At 38.6% G+C, this 15,922-nt stretch overlaps 1 protein-coding gene across 1 annotated transcript in view; it reads right to left on the reverse strand.

Moving 5' to 3' along the window:
- The window catches only part of KCMF1 (potassium channel modulatory factor 1), a 71,443-nt gene that overhangs the window by 20,953 nt on the left and 34,568 nt on the right, over positions 1-15,922 (reverse strand). Inside the window, exons 2-3 of the mRNA XM_081101146.1 lie at positions 9,489-9,656; positions 5,536-5,675 (exon numbers count right to left, since the gene is read on the reverse strand). Coding sequence (XP_080957272.1) covers positions 5,536-5,675; positions 9,489-9,656 — 308 coding nt within the window. The remainder of the gene's footprint in view (positions 1-5,535; positions 5,676-9,488; positions 9,657-15,922) is intronic.

A 15,922-nucleotide genomic window follows, 5' to 3' on the forward strand; every position in this document is an offset into this window, starting at 1 on the left:
ATTAAAAAAAATATAAGCAATAACAATCAAAGCCTATTTTTTTTTTCTTTTAATGTGTCTTTGGTTTTAAATGTTACCTTTCCTGATAACCTGATTATATGGGTAAATAGGTAATTATAATATTTAGAAAAATTGTGGTTCACTCCACTATAATTGCACCTAATAAGGAAACATATGTGTTGAGAAAATAGATCAAATGCATCTAATTGTTTATAAACAAAATGTCATAACGGTGATGATAATTTCTATTCTGTCCCCATGGCTCCTTTTACTTGACACTCAAACAACTGTTTAAATATTAAACACATGTGCCCTGGCCGGGTCAATACGCCAAGGTTATGGGTTCGATCACCAGCCAAGGCACATATAAGAACCAGTTAATGCATAAATAAGTAGAACAAATCAATGTTTCTCTCTCTCAGGTCAATAAAAAAATTAAACACATTATCTGCTAAAACTGATTATAATAAATCATTAAAAAATATTTGTATGTCCTTTTATGCCAACATTTTTCTCCATAAAATTTATCATTCAAAATAAAATTGTCTCAATTCAGATTGTGGAAAATTTCAAAATAATTGTTCTCCTTGATTTTTATTTCTTATCAAATTACTGTAATTGGAACAAAAGACTACCATGCTATTTAAAAATTAAACTCAATTTGTTAAAAACACATCTTGGTCTTCATTAAAAAGGGGGGAATGTCTCACTAACATATATGAAGCACCTGTAAAAGTAGGAGCCACCCCTCCTCTCACCCTTTTCTGGAGAGTAATGAAAACAAAGAGCAAATAAATTAAATAAAAAACAGAAAGCAAGAGTTCCCAGTAGTGAACTATTAGAAGACTGTTATTAATTATGGACAAAATAATATAACATAGACTTCTAGAAGTGAGAAAAAAATGTTGGTAAACCAAAACGTGCTTTTACTTTATAAGCATAATGTTCTTCACATAAATTGCAAGAGATTTAATAAACAAAGAATTGAAAGAAGATTAATTACACATAATTAAAGGTAAAGGCACGTTCCATTTAAAAACAAAAAACTCTGAAGGCTTTCTAATTAGCTAAAGGACAAATCAGCTCAAATGCAAGATCTAAGAAAACTTGTAGGAGTCACTCTTAATGTCCTTTATGCTTAAACAAAAGTTTTCCCACCATGTTTCTTTCACAACCCAAACTAAATCCCTCCTATCTGCAATCCAGTTTGACCTCTATTGTTCACTTCTACTACCAGGTTAATGGATTTCGATAATTACACACAGTGCTACTTCCTTTAATTCTTTCCACAATCAAAATCCAGTTAGTTGTCCCGATCTACCAAATCTCATAACTATGAGGGTTTTTAAGAACTTGTACTTAATTTCAAAATCCCATTGTTTATATTTGGTATTTATATAAAGACTCCTGAGACTATACCCAATCTGCTTTTTAAATTTTTAACTGGTAATCACCTTCACTATGCATTCTATGTCAGATGTCATACTATCAAAATCAAAAACCTCTTGAGTAATCTTACAATAATCCTAAGAAGAAAGGAAAATATTCAAGTTGGGTCTTAGAGTCCCTCGCTGAAAAGGGAAACAGAGAAATAAGACAAGGACAACAAAATTGGTTTCAAAATTAACCTTCAGTAGGCTTTCTTACTAGCTATGTCAGGTACCAGTAAATTCTTACTAATGCTGACAGCAATATCTGTAGTATATCCTCTTGCCCCTAGGTGTTCCAAATGGTTTTAAATGGTTAGAGGAATGAGATCCTTAAATCCTGTAGATAGGTACAAAGTGATGGTCTATAGACTCTAGAGGATGTAGGCGGGAAACACAGGGACAAAGCAAAGTAACAAATTGAGCATTTACAAACAAAAATGTAAATAAGAACAGAAAAGGACATAAGAGTCACCAAAATGACATGAGTCACTCAAACTCCAGAACTCAAAATGTCTGATTAACCCTGACTTTGCCAAATATTGGAGGTGGGGTGAGAGGGGACCCATAGTAATACCACCGGGACATTTATTTATTTATTTATTTATTTAAATATATTTTTATTGGTGTTAGAGAGAAAGGAAGAGAGACAGAAACATCAATGATGAGAGAGACAGAAATATCACTGATCGGCTGACTTCTGCAGGCCCCTTACTGGGGATCAAGCCCACAATCCGGCATGTGCCCTTGACTGGAATCGAACCCGGGACCCTTCAGTCTGCAGACCAACACTCTATCCACTGAGCCAAACTGGCCAATGCGTAGTATCACCTGGACACTTACATATAACTAACATATTAGAGCTGATAATATGCTTCACATATATACAGAAAGGCATTCAAAATACTTAACAACTGCCCTAGCTGGTTTGGCTTAGTGGATATAGCGTCAGACTGCGGACTAAAGGGTCCTGGGTTCGATTCTGGTCAAGGGCTCAAGCCTGGGTTTTGGGCTCAATCCCCAGAAGGGGGCGTGAAGAAGGCAGCCAATTAATGGTTCTCTCTCATTATTGATGTTTCTCTCTCTCTCCCTTCCTCTCTCTGAAATCAATAATGTGTGTATGTGTGTGTGTGTATACACACACACACACATACACACACATAAATAAAGATTTAACTGGTGTGGCATAGGCACCAGTCCTTCAGAATGGACGCTAGTCAGTAAGTTGTTACGCAGTGTAGCTGCTCAATGCCAGCCTGGACCTAGGAAATGACCCACATGTCTCAAAGAAAATCCTTGCACCTTCATTTCAAAGATTCATGTCTGCTTATCATTTTAAAAATACATATTTTTAATCCTCACCCAATGATAAATATTTTTTCCATAGATTTTTTAAAGAGAGTGGAAAGGAGGGAAGGAGAAGAGAGGAAGAGGGGAAGGAGACGGGGGAGAGGGAGAGAGAGAAAGATCGATTGGTTGTCTCCTGTATATGCCCCAGTTGGGGCTGGGGATCAAACCTGCAACCCAAGTAAGTGCCCTTGGCCAGGAATCAAACCCACGACCCTTTGGTGCATGGACCAATGCTCTAACCACAGAGTCACACCAGCAAGGGCTAAAATATATTTATATTTTAGAGAGAGAAGAGAGAGAGAGAGAAGCACTGATATGAGAAAGAAACATAGATCAGCTGCCTCCTGCACACCCCCCACCAGAGATTGAGCTCACAACCTGGGCATGTGTCCTGACTGGAATCGAACTGGAAGCCTTTTGGTGCAGGGGACGATGGGCAACCAAATAAGCCACACCAGCAGGGCTGCTTACCACTTTCCACTTTCAAATGTCTGGGTTTGTTATGCGTGGGAATAGAGGTAGATGCAGCCAGTGCTCATGCAGACTAAGAGCTGATAAGAAGGGGGGGGGGGGTGGGAGGGTAAATCCTTAAAATATTCCACAAATATCAATATGAAAAACAGGATAGACACTACCTGGAGCTGTGTTCCAAACATGTGGTTAATGAAGGCATGTAACTGGACACATTATGTGAGCCAGGCCACAAGACCACTGGTACATGGTCAGTAATTAACTTTCAAACCGTATCCGGTATAGAGGAGTATAAAATTGTATTTACTTTCAGGAACTAACTCTTATTTTATTTTTTTAAATATATTTTTATTGATTTCAGAGAGGAAGGGAGAGGAAGGAAGAGATAGAAACATCAATGATGAGAGGGAATCATTGACTGGCCGCCTTCTGCACGTTGGACCAAACCCACAACCCAGGCATGTGCCCTTGACTGGAATCGAACCCTTCAGTCTGCAGGCCAACACTCTATCCACGGAGCCAAACCAGCGAGGGCTAACTCTTATTTTAAACAAATGAGTAATTACCTTTCCCTTATAGACAGGACTTAAATTTCCACCGTAGTCTCCAATTTTGGATATGAAAAACTGAGCACCCCATCTGTGGGGTGGTGAGAGTGTATCAGGGCCTATGGGCTATACTGATTTTAAGAATGCCTAGTTTATAATAAGGGAAATCTCTCCATAACTATATCTAGGTAAATAAAGGACCACACTTGACAGAAATTAAATCAAGGAGAACTTATTTCAAGTTTTCCACAGCAACCAGAATGAAGATGCAACCCAGTCCCCATTCTTCACCCTGGTGTCTGGGACTGTACAAAAGGAAGCAAAGTCACCCTGACAGAATAAAAAGAATGAATTAAGAACAGTAGTGAAATGTGACAACTGTGTTCTCAGGCTTCCCAACATGCAAAATAAGAGCATTTCTGAGTCATCAGATAGTAAAAGTGGGCTTGAAGACTACCAACTGTTTGAATGATAAAACTTTAACAACTTTGGGCATCAAACCAGCAATGTAAATGGGAATGAAAGTGAACCTGTATTGTTCGCAGTTATAACAGCAGAGCTGTAGTGGAGATAGAGGACATTGGTTAAGTAGAGACTCTATAACCCAGAGGGACTCTGGGTGAGTCCAAACACCTGCCTCTGCCCCTTACTAGCTGCATGTCCTTGGACACTTCTTTATTTCTCTTCAGTTTTAGTTAACCTGTTTTGAGTGCATTTAGGGGATTATTAGCTGATGCAGTGTGTAACTGCTTGTGCCAAAATCCTCCAAATCACACACCTACAGTTCCATCTCTCACCTCTTTATTATTACCAACAGTAAAGGGGGGAAGAGGACTCTTCTGGGTGCACTTTACTGTCTCTTGAAGTTGGATATATGTTGAATCACATCAAGTAAAATACCTAAAAAGCTTTCGAGGCAAGACTTGCTTTGTGTATTATTCTGGGTCTCTGGCTTTTAGGTACTGGAAAAGATCAGAGTGCAAGGAACTTCTAGGGACCTCAGAGCTTTGTGCTATGAAGCAAGAGATTTAATCGGAAGAAAACCAAGTACAATAAAGTCATTGAGATGTGATAATGGATTACTACTTAATACATGACCAAAGATTTTTAAATTTCCTTGTGAAGATTTCCTTACAGAAGAAAAATGAGACAGGTAGCAAGAATACTATAAAAAGAGCTGTGTGGCAGGTTGACATGCTTTTAATTTTTTCACAATGCATTTATTTCCTGAAGGCTCCTAAATTTGGTGAAAAATCTACACTTTGCTTCCAGCAAATGTGAATGAAGAGTGTGGACAAATGAGGGGCATTATTTTGAACATATGCTGCTTCCTAAGCTGTATAAAATTTGCTATTAAAATATAATTTTAGCCCTTGCTGGTTTGGCTCAGTGGGTAGAGTGTCGGCCTGTGGACTGAAGGATCCTGGGTTTGATTCCTGGTCAGGGCACATGCCCGGGTTGTGGGCTCGATCCCCAGTAGGGGGCGTGTGCAGGAGGCAACTGATCAATGGTTCTCTCTCATCACTGATGTTTCTAACTCTCTCTCCCTCCCTCTTCCTCTGAAATCAATAAAAATATATTTTAAAAAAAGACAACTTTAAAAAAAAATATACATATATATAATTTTAATAATCACTATGCAAACTTAGGAGAAGGTACATGATAGTGACCTAGCTTTATTTATATTAGAAATAACTTACTTAACCCCATAATTTTAGACACGAGGCTGTTCTACTTACCACTTCTGTTGATGTTTCTGCGTGTTCAGACGTAACATGTTCTTGAAGAGATGTCTCCGTATAGCCCATTTTTCCACAATAGGGACAAGTAAAAGACTGTGGCTGTTCTACAGAGAAAGCTTCCCCACCATAGTACAAATCTGAAAAATAAAGTGGAATTGCACTGAGAAAGAATTATTAGTTTTTTTAAAAATATAAGAACGCAATCATATGGTACAAAAGTTTTTTTTTTTTTTGAAGTGTGCCTTAAAAAGATGGCAATCGACTGAATGTGAAAAAGCATTTGCAATGATATTAACAAAAAACAAAAAAAACAAAACAAAAAGGTGTGCCTAAAATCTTCACCAATAAATTCACTGTCAATGTGTGCTTAGGTGCTTCCCTGTTTATATTTGCAATATCCCAATATCCTTATTCTCTCAAGGATTCCATGACAGCCCTCCAATTCCTTCTCCATATAGATAGTACAGCCATAAGACAAAAATAAAGCAAAGAGCTTTTCAATCCCTTCATTAATGTTAAAACATCTCTCATTTCACATCTGGTTCTAATTTTATTTTAAATTTTAATTACTGAGACAGAAAGGGGGAGAGAGAGAGAGAGAGAGAGAGAGAGAGAGAGAGAGAGAGAAGTAGGTTTGTTGTTCCACTTATCTATGTATCTATTGGTTGATTCTTATAAGTGCCCTGGGATCAGGGATCAAACTCACAACCTTGGCATATCAGGATGACATGATAACCAACTGAGCTACCTGGCCAGGATTTGGTTCTAATTTTATTGCAATTACTTTTTTTCTGTATATACTGTGGCAGTACCAATGTCACCACAAAGAAATCATCAGGGTGTATTATATACAAGAACACAAATGCTCAGAGGAAAGGAGCAGATGACCATGATCAATATGCCAACTCCCAGAGGCAGTTTCATCATATACCATTCTTACAAACAGGAAGGATCCTCGGCATTCAGTTCTTGTAATGCTAACTTGGACACTATCGTAACAGACTCTGCTCAACTCAGTTAGTGAAGAACCAACCACTCAGTGAGAATCTGTGGGAATAATCTGTTTGCCTCATTAATACATCTCAAGGAATATGTCTATTTTCCTCCATAAGCAGTACACAAAATGTAATTGAAAGTATATTTAATAGGTTATGCCACTTCATTACAAAGAACTATCTCATTTTTAACATGAAACAAATGCCTAATTTAAGAGGACAGGACCATTTTTGTGAGACTAGAAAATGGAAGGAAGTGTGCACTACATGATTAATTTGTTAATCATTAATTTTTAGGGAGATTTAGACTATCTTAAAAGGATGTATCCACTACATATACACTGACCATTTATTATGTGCATAAGACTTGTCAGGTAAATATGGGATAGTGAGAATAAATCTATAAAAGACTTCCTCACCTGTTAAAGGGCATCTACAAAAAAGACACAGTTAACATCAGACTGGTGAAAGACTGGATATCCCTTCCCACACCCGCCCCCCCTCCAACCAAGACCAGAAACGATAAGAATGGTCCACTCTTGCCATTTCTATTTAATACTTTACTAAAAATCTAGGCAAGAAAAGTGACATGAAAGCCATCCAGATGGAAAGGAAGAAGTAAAACTACCTCTAACAGCAGATGAATTCCTCCCAAACCCTAAGGAATCCACTATAAAACTATTACAAGTAATAAATGAGTTCAGTAACATCACAGGACACAAGTTCTATATACAAAAACCAAGTGTTGTTCTATATACTTGCAGTAAAAATCCTATATAATAAAAGGCTAATAACCAAATTGTCCCCTCAGGAGTTTGAATGCTTGCTATGACATGCGCTGACCACCAGGGGGCAGCACGGAAAGAAGGAAGGCCCCGATGGACCCTGATCGCTGGTTAGATCTAGGGACCCTACCTGTGCACGAATTTCGTGCAATGGGCCTCTAGTGTGTATGTGTGTGTATAAATAAAAATTTAAAAATTCTATGTACAATAGCAAAAATAATACTTAGAAATATACTTAATGAAAGCATAAAACTTATTCTTTGATAACTAAGTAAATGGAAAGAGATTCCATGTTCATGGACTGAGAGATTTAATATCATTACTCTCCCAACTGATCTACAGATTCAAAACAATCTCTATGAAAATTCCTGTTGGCTTCCTTGCAGAAATTTGACAAACTGATCCAAAACTTACACGGAAACTCAAGGGATCTAGAATACCTAAAATAATCTTTAAGAACAACAAAGGTGACTCACACTTCTTGATTTCAAAGCATACTACAAAGCTAGTTATCAAGACAGCGTGGTACTGGTGTAAAGAAAGACATATAAATCAATGAAATTGCTTGAGAGTCTAGAAATAAACACATTTATGATCAACTTTTTAAACAGCATTATCGAGATATCTTTGACATATAAAATTATATATATTAATGGTTACAACTTGATGTTTTGATTATTTATACTATGGAAAGATCACCACCATCAACCTAATTAACATATCCTCCACCTCTACATAGTTACCATTGTGTATGTGTGTGTTTGTTGATACAGAATACAATATTGCTAACTATGGTCATCATGCTATGCATTAGAATTTATTCATCTCTAGAACTTATTCATCTTGCATAACAAAACTTTGTACCCTTTGACCAACATCACTCTATTTCCCCCTATCCCTGCCAACTGATTTTCAACAAGAATGCCAAGACATATTTCATTGGGTAAAGAATTGTCTTTTCAACAAATGATGCTGGGACAACTGAATATCCATATGCCAAAGAATAAAGTTAAACCTCTTTCTCATTCCATTTATAAAAATTAAATCAAAGTGGATCAAAGATCTAAATATAAAAGCTAAAACTACAAAACTTAGAAGAAAACAGTTTTAAATTTTTGTGATCTTGAATTAGGCAATAGGTTTCCTAGCTATGACACCAAAAGCATAATGTAAGGGAAAAAACAACAACAGATAAACTGGACATCAACAAAATTAAAACTTTTGTGCTTCAAAACACATCATCAAGAAAGTGAAGACAACCCATGGAACGGAAGAAAATTTCTGCAAACCAAAATTTCTGATAAGGAACTTGTATATAAATAGACAATGAACTATTAAAACTCATTGACAAAAGATGTATCCCCCATTTAAAAAATTTGCAAAGGATCTGTATAGACATTTCTCCAAAGTATGTGTGTGTGTATACACACACACACACACAAATGGCCAATAAGTACAAGAAAAGATGGTCAACACATTAGCCATCAAAGAAATGCAAATTAAAACCACCTGAGACACCCACTAGTCTTTTTTGATTATAATTAAAAAAGACAGCCGAAACCGGTTTGGCTCAGTGGATAGAGCGTCGGCCTGCGGACTGAAAGGTCCCGGGTTTGATTCCGGTCAAGGGCATGTACCTGGGTTGCGGGCATATCCCCAGTGGGAGATGTGCAGGAGGCGGCTGATCGATGTTTCTCTCTCATCGATGTTTCTAACTCTCTATCTCTCTCCCTTCCTCTCTGTAAAAAATCAATTAAAAAAAAAAGAAGACAGATAATAACAAGAGCTGACTATGTAAGAAATTATAGCAATGAAACATTTATAGCTTTCCTTATGGATTGACAATGTCTTCTAATCAATTGTAGGAATAATCTGTTTTCTGATAACTAGAATAAGAGTATGTGTGTATTATTAGCAGAACAGGCAGTTTAACTTTATTCCTTCTTTACTAAAGCACTCTTCTGTATCATATTTTGTCAGTTACATATGTTTCTGATTAGGAAAAAGAATTACACAGAATTTATAAAAGATTCATCTTATTTTTAATAAGTTTGGAGCCTCATGTATGCTGTTGGGGGTATATTTCTTGGAACATTTTGCCTTTATTTCTTCACACACATACACATAAAATTCTAAATGATAATCCACTAAAATATTATTAAATACGTACCAAAATCTACCCTTGTTAATATGCACTGCATTGGGTGGTCAGTTGTATGCCTTGTTGTTGTTGCACCACTTTCATAACAAGACGCACAAAGATCGTAATCGTAGCAAATTAAACACTTATATCTGCGACCTCGAAAATTTCCTTTTAAACATGCATCACAGCTGACACCTACAAAAAAAATAAAAAGATCATTAGCAATTGTAAAAGGCTACTCTCCATTTCACATCTATAAATTGTTAAGGTTCTCATTTAACCTGTATTTCCTTTCCAAAATGACTAGAAACAACATAGGAAAATAATATAGGAATATCCAAAAATATGTTGAATATGTTACTCTGATGTACACTTAATGAAAACAACTTAAAATGTTTAATAAAATGTTACAAAACCAAACTCACAGATACAGCAACAGATGGATGATTACCAAAAAGGAAGGAGGTGATAGGTGTGTGTGGGTGAAATGGGTAAAGGGGGTCAAATGTATTGTGACAGATGGAAACCAGATTTTTGGTGTTGAGAATGCAATAGTGTAGACAGATACCAAATTATAATGTTGCACACTAAAAATTTACATAATATTATAAACCACTGTTACCTTTAATTAAAAAATTATGCCTTGATGAGCTAGCAAGAGGTTAAAAAACAAGTGAAAGAGGAAAGGTAACTGGAACCACTAAAAATATCCGAGCATAGATTTTCATAGCATTGTAAGACAAAAAATAGGAAGCAAAGCCCAAGGTCTATTAAGGTGGAGTGTCTAACAGGTAATTTTTCATAAAGCTGAGACCCTAATATAGCAAGTTCTCAAATAATTCTTTTTCATTATAATGCTGATGAGAAAAAGAAAATCAATTCCGTGTCAGGGTCACCACTGTCTCCCCATGTGTGTGTGGCTTTTCTCTGGGGACTCTATTCCCTCCCACCTCCCAAAGATGTACATGTGAGGTAAATTGGCAGTGTCTACACTATCTCATGTGAGTGGCCCTGTGATGAAGCGGGTCCCACCTTGTACCCCGAGCTGCTAGGAGAGATTCCAACCACCGACCAACCTGAACTGGAATCAGTGGGTTGGAAAAGATGATACTACTTGTTTTTATTCATCGTTCTTAAATGTATGTACAACTCAATTTATTTCAATGTTTTAATACCAGAAATATTTTGGGTCTAATTATTTAGAAGTTTGGTGATTTTCCTTTACCAGATATATACTTTAGTAGTTTAACACCTTTTTTTTTTGGCTGCGATGTGTTTTTATTTTATTTATTCTTTTTTAATGAATGTATTGGGGTAACACTGGTTAATAAAATTACATAGGTTTCAGGTGTATAATTCTATATCATCTGTATATTGTTTGTTCACCATATCCCCCTATACCACCTTCTTCCTTCTCCCACCCCCTTTTCCCTCATAATCACCATACTATTGCCTGTATCTGAGTTTATGTTTTTGCTTAATCCCTTCACCTTATTCACCCAGCTGCACAACACTCCTCCTTCTGATCTCTCAGTCTCTTCTCTGAGTCTGTTTCTATCTTGTTTGTTAGTTTATTTGTTCACTAGATTTCATATAAAAATGAAACATATGGTACTTGTCTTTCTCTGACTTACTTAAACTTAGCAAAATGCTCTCTAGGTCTATCCATGCTGTTGCTATGGGTAAGATTCCCTTTTTTTTTACAACTGAGTAGTATTCCATTGTGTCCACAGCTTTTTATCTACTCATCCACTGATGGACACTTGGCTGATTCCAAATCTTGGCTATTGTAAATAATGAAGCAGTGAACATAAGGGTGGGCATTTATTTTTCTGAATTAGGGTTTCAGCTTTCTTTGGATATATTCCCAGGGTGAACCTGCTAGCTCATTATGCAGTTTCATTTTTATTTTTTATAAAACATGTTTTTTATCGATTTTTGAGTGAGAGGAAAGGAGGGAGAAAGAAACATGGATGTGAGGGTGAGACATTGATCAACTGCCTCCTGCGTAACCCCTACTGGGAATCCAGTCAGTAACCTGGACATGTGTTCTGACTGGGAATCAAACCAGCGACCTCTTGGTGCATGGGTTGATGCTCAACCACTGAACCACACTGGCGAGGCTATTTGTTATTTTTTGAGGTATTTCCATAATGCTTTCCACAGTGGCTGTACCAATCTGCATTCCCACCAAAAGTGCACGAGGGTTCCTTTTTCTCTATATCCTCACCAACAATTGTTTGTTGATTTATTTTTTATTTATTTTTGCATTTTTTAATCCTCACCCAAGGATATTTTTCCACTGATTTTTTTTTTTTTTAGGGTGAGTAGAAAAGAGGGGGGGAAAGATAGAAACACTGATGTGAGAGAAACACATCAATTGGTTGCCTCCTACACATGCCCTAACCAGGGCCCAGTCCCAGGAAGAGCCTGCAACCAAAGTATGTGCCCTTGACTGGAATCAAACCTGGGAACCTTTGGTCCACAGACTGATGCTCCATCCACTGAGCCAAACTGGCTAGGGCTGTTTGTTGATTTATCGATGATAGCCATTCTGACAGGTATGAGGTGGTTTTAATTTGCATTTCTCTGATGGTTAGTAACATTGAGCATCTTTTTATGTCAATTGCCCATCTGTATGTCCTCTTTGGGAAAGTGTCTACTCAGGTATTTTGCCCATTTTTTAATTGGACTACTTGTTATTTTGGTGTTGAGTTTTATTAAGATCTTTATAAATTTTGGAAATTAACCCCTTATCATATGTATCATTGGCGAATATAGTCTCCCATTTGGTGGGTTGTTTTTCATTTTATTGATGGTTTCCTTTGCTCTGCAAACTTTTTTAGTTTCATGTAGTTCTATTTGTTTACTTTTCTTTTGTTTCCCTTGCCTGGGTGATATATCAGGAAAAACAATACTGCTACAAGAAATGTTCAAGGATGGGAGCATGGGTAAACAACTGTACTCGTTGCCTCCCACAACCACATCAAAATTACAACTAAAATACAGAAAAACCATCATTCAGAACTGCCTGAAAGCTGGCTGAATGGAAGTCCTACAACTAGAGAAGTAAAGAAGAAAGCAGACTGAGACTGGTAGGAAGGGTGGAGGCATGGAACGGGCTGTTCGGACACCCACATATGCCTGTTTTTTTAATTGGTAGGGAGATCGTCTCTGTGGAGGCTGCCTGTGAGGAGCAAGGGAGGGGGTCCCAGCCCCACACCAGAACCCTAGCCCAGGGTTCTAAAACTGAGAAGAACAGTCCCTGTAACTACAGGCTGTAAAAACTAGTGGGGATTGTGGCTGAGTGACACAGAGGCTGCTGGAGACCCAGGTGTTCCTCTTAAAGAGCCGGTCACAAAGTTACTCAAACTCGAACCCAGACACATATGGGGAGGAACTGGATTGTCTGGCATTGGGGCAGGAATTCGGCTTTCTTCCAGACAGGGGTGCTTGCAGGGGTCACTGTTTCTGTTCTGGGACCTCCCCTGTTGCAGGGCTGACTGGCAGCCATATCTGAGTTTCCATCAGCATGGCCCATACTCTTTTCTCTGCCCTGGTGATTCCCTGAGCCCACCCCCTAGCTGTTTGCAGCAGCTTTTCCATATGAAAATAGCTGTCCTGCCTCAGGCTTCAGGCTTTGCTAAAATCTCTCGAACAAGCTGCAGCTGGTGCTAGCATGCCCCAAACCTACCAATAAAAGGCCCAAGACTCAGCACTAGCACCAGCCTGCCTTGTGTCACAGCTGGGCTTCACCCAGGCACTCCCAAGCTCAATACAAATAGCCATCTGCAGATCCCTCTATAGCTCCTGTCGGGTGGCCCTAGGCAGTAGCTAACTTTGCACCACCCTGGAGGCCCCAAAGCCAGTGACACGGTGGACAGCTTCAGACCATACCAGATTACAACGCTACACATCCACAAGCAACATTCATGGGGCAGACTTAGTGAGCACCAAAGGCCCACTGAAGCAAGTCCTGCTAGCACCTCTTCCATTGTAGATTCAGCTGGTCCTCACAGCCAAGTGGCCTGAAGGCCAATTCCTCCCAGTGATGCCAATCAAGGCTCAACTATAACAAGACTGTGCACACAGCCCACACAGGGTGCACCTAGAATGCCCAGCTCAGGCGACTGGGGAGGGTGAGCCACTGAGCCTTACAGGACACTTATTACACAAGGCCAGTTGACCAATTCCAGGAGACATAACAGCTCTATCTAGTACATAGAAACAAATACAGAAAAGCAGCCAAAATGAGGAGACAAAGAAACGTGTGTGCAAACTACTGGATCCAGAGTACAAACCAATGGTTGTTAAGATTACTCAGGAATCTTAATGAGAGGTTCAAGGGACTTAGTGAGACTTTCAAGGATGTTAGTGAGAATGCCAAAGACATATATAAAGACCAGTCAGAAATTAAGCACACACTAACTGAAATAAAGAACGATTTATAGAAATTCAACTGTAGAGAATTCTGAGATTAAAATCAACGACTTGGAATACAAGGAAGCAAAAAACACCCAGTCAGAAGAGCAAAAAGAAAAAATAATCCAAAAATATTAAGATGGTGTAAGGAGCCTCTGGGACAACTTCAAGTGTACCAACATTGCATTATGGGGGTGCCAGAAGGAGGAGAGCAAGATATTGAAAAACATGTTTGAAAAAATAATGACAGAAAAGTTCCTCTACCTGGTGAAATAGACTTACAAGTCCAGGAAGCAGAGAGAGTCACAAACAGGAGGAACCAAAGAGGCCCACACTAACACACATCATAATTATAATGCCAAGTGTTAAAGGGAGATCTTCAGAGCAGCAAGAAAAAAGCAGTTAGTTACCTACAAGGGAGCGCTCATACGACTGTCAGCTGATTTCTCAACAGAAACTTTGTAGGCCAGAAGGAATGACAAGAAATATTCATCAAACTGATGAAAAGCAAGCACCTACAACCAAGATTACCCAGCAAAGCTATCATTTATGATTAAAGGTCAGATAAAGAGCTTCACAGACAAGAAAAAGGTAAAGGAGTTCATCACCACCGAACAAGTATTACATGAAATGTTGAAGGGTATTCTTTAAGAAGAGGAAGAAGAAAAATGATAAAAAATATGAACAACAAAATGGCAATAAATACATATCAACAACTGAATCTAAAAACCAAAATAAACAAGAAATCTAATGAACAAAATAAGCTGGTGAATAAAATAGTATCCAGAGGCATGGAAACATGGAACACACTGAAGAATCTCAGAAGGAAGGGAGAAGGGGACGGGAAGAGTTTAACCAAAGATCTTATATACATACTAGTGACCCGGTGCACAGATTCGTGCACATTGAAAAGGAAATTACTTAGAAGGTGGCCAGTGGAGCGGGACTGGGCGAGATGGGCTGGACATGCTCTGGAGCCAACCTCCTACGGTCCCTCCCCAGAGTCTGCAGAGTGAGCAGGGTCCCTCTGGCAGGTGGGGCCCTTCGACCTGGCTTGCCGGGATCGGGCCAAAAACAGCTCTCTGACATCCCCAGAAGGGTCCTGTGCGAGAGGGCACTCTGCAAAGTTGCTGTCATACAGGGTGTGGGACACAAATGCAAGTGTGCAGTAAACCAGATTCGGGGCCATCAGTGCCCCAGCAACAACATAACCCACAGTCGACGGTGGAATCACGTGGCCCCGCAAGGAATTGGGCTTCCTCCTCTCTGGTTTCAGGCTGCGTCACCCGAGAACCATCTCTGCCAAGTCCCTGCAGCTCAGCAGCTCCTGCGTTGTGCGTTTGCCCCCTGGTGGTCAGTGCGCATCATAGCGACCAGTCAGACATTTAGCATATTAGCCTTTTATATATATAAAAATATGCACTGTCAACACAGACAATAGGGTGTGAAGGCCTCGGGTGGGAACTGGGTGGAGAGAGACAACGGGTGGAAAAAAGGGGGACATCTGTAATACTCTCAACAATAAAGATTTTTAAAAATAAACAATAAAAACAAAACAATGGAAACAATAAATCAGGCCAATGGGACAAATGAAAAAATAAATTTTAAATCACACACAAAAAAATAAAGATGCTAAAAAAAAAAAGTAATGTCCAAGATTTTACTGCCTTTATTTTCTTCTAGGATTTTTATAGTGTCTAACACAGGGGTTCTCAAACTTTTTAAACAGGGGGCCAGTTCACTGTCCCTCAGACCGTTGGAAGGCCGGACTATAGGTAAAAAAAAAACTATGAACAAATTCCTATGCACACTGCACATATCTTATTTTGAAGTAAAAAAACAAAAGGGGAACAAATACAATATTTGTATTTGCATGTGGCCCACGGGCCGTAGTTTGAGGACCCCTGGTCTAACACTTTAAGTCTTTAATTCATGTTAAATTTATTCTTGTGTATGGTGTAAGAAGGTGGTCTTAGTTTCATTTTTTTGCATGTATCTGTCCAGTTTTCCAACACCATTTAATGAAAAGACTGCCTTTC

Source organism: Myotis nattereri (assembly GCF_964212035.1).
Source record: "Myotis nattereri genome assembly, chromosome: 10".
NCBI classification, from domain to species: domain Eukaryota; kingdom Metazoa; phylum Chordata; class Mammalia; order Chiroptera; family Vespertilionidae; genus Myotis; species Myotis nattereri.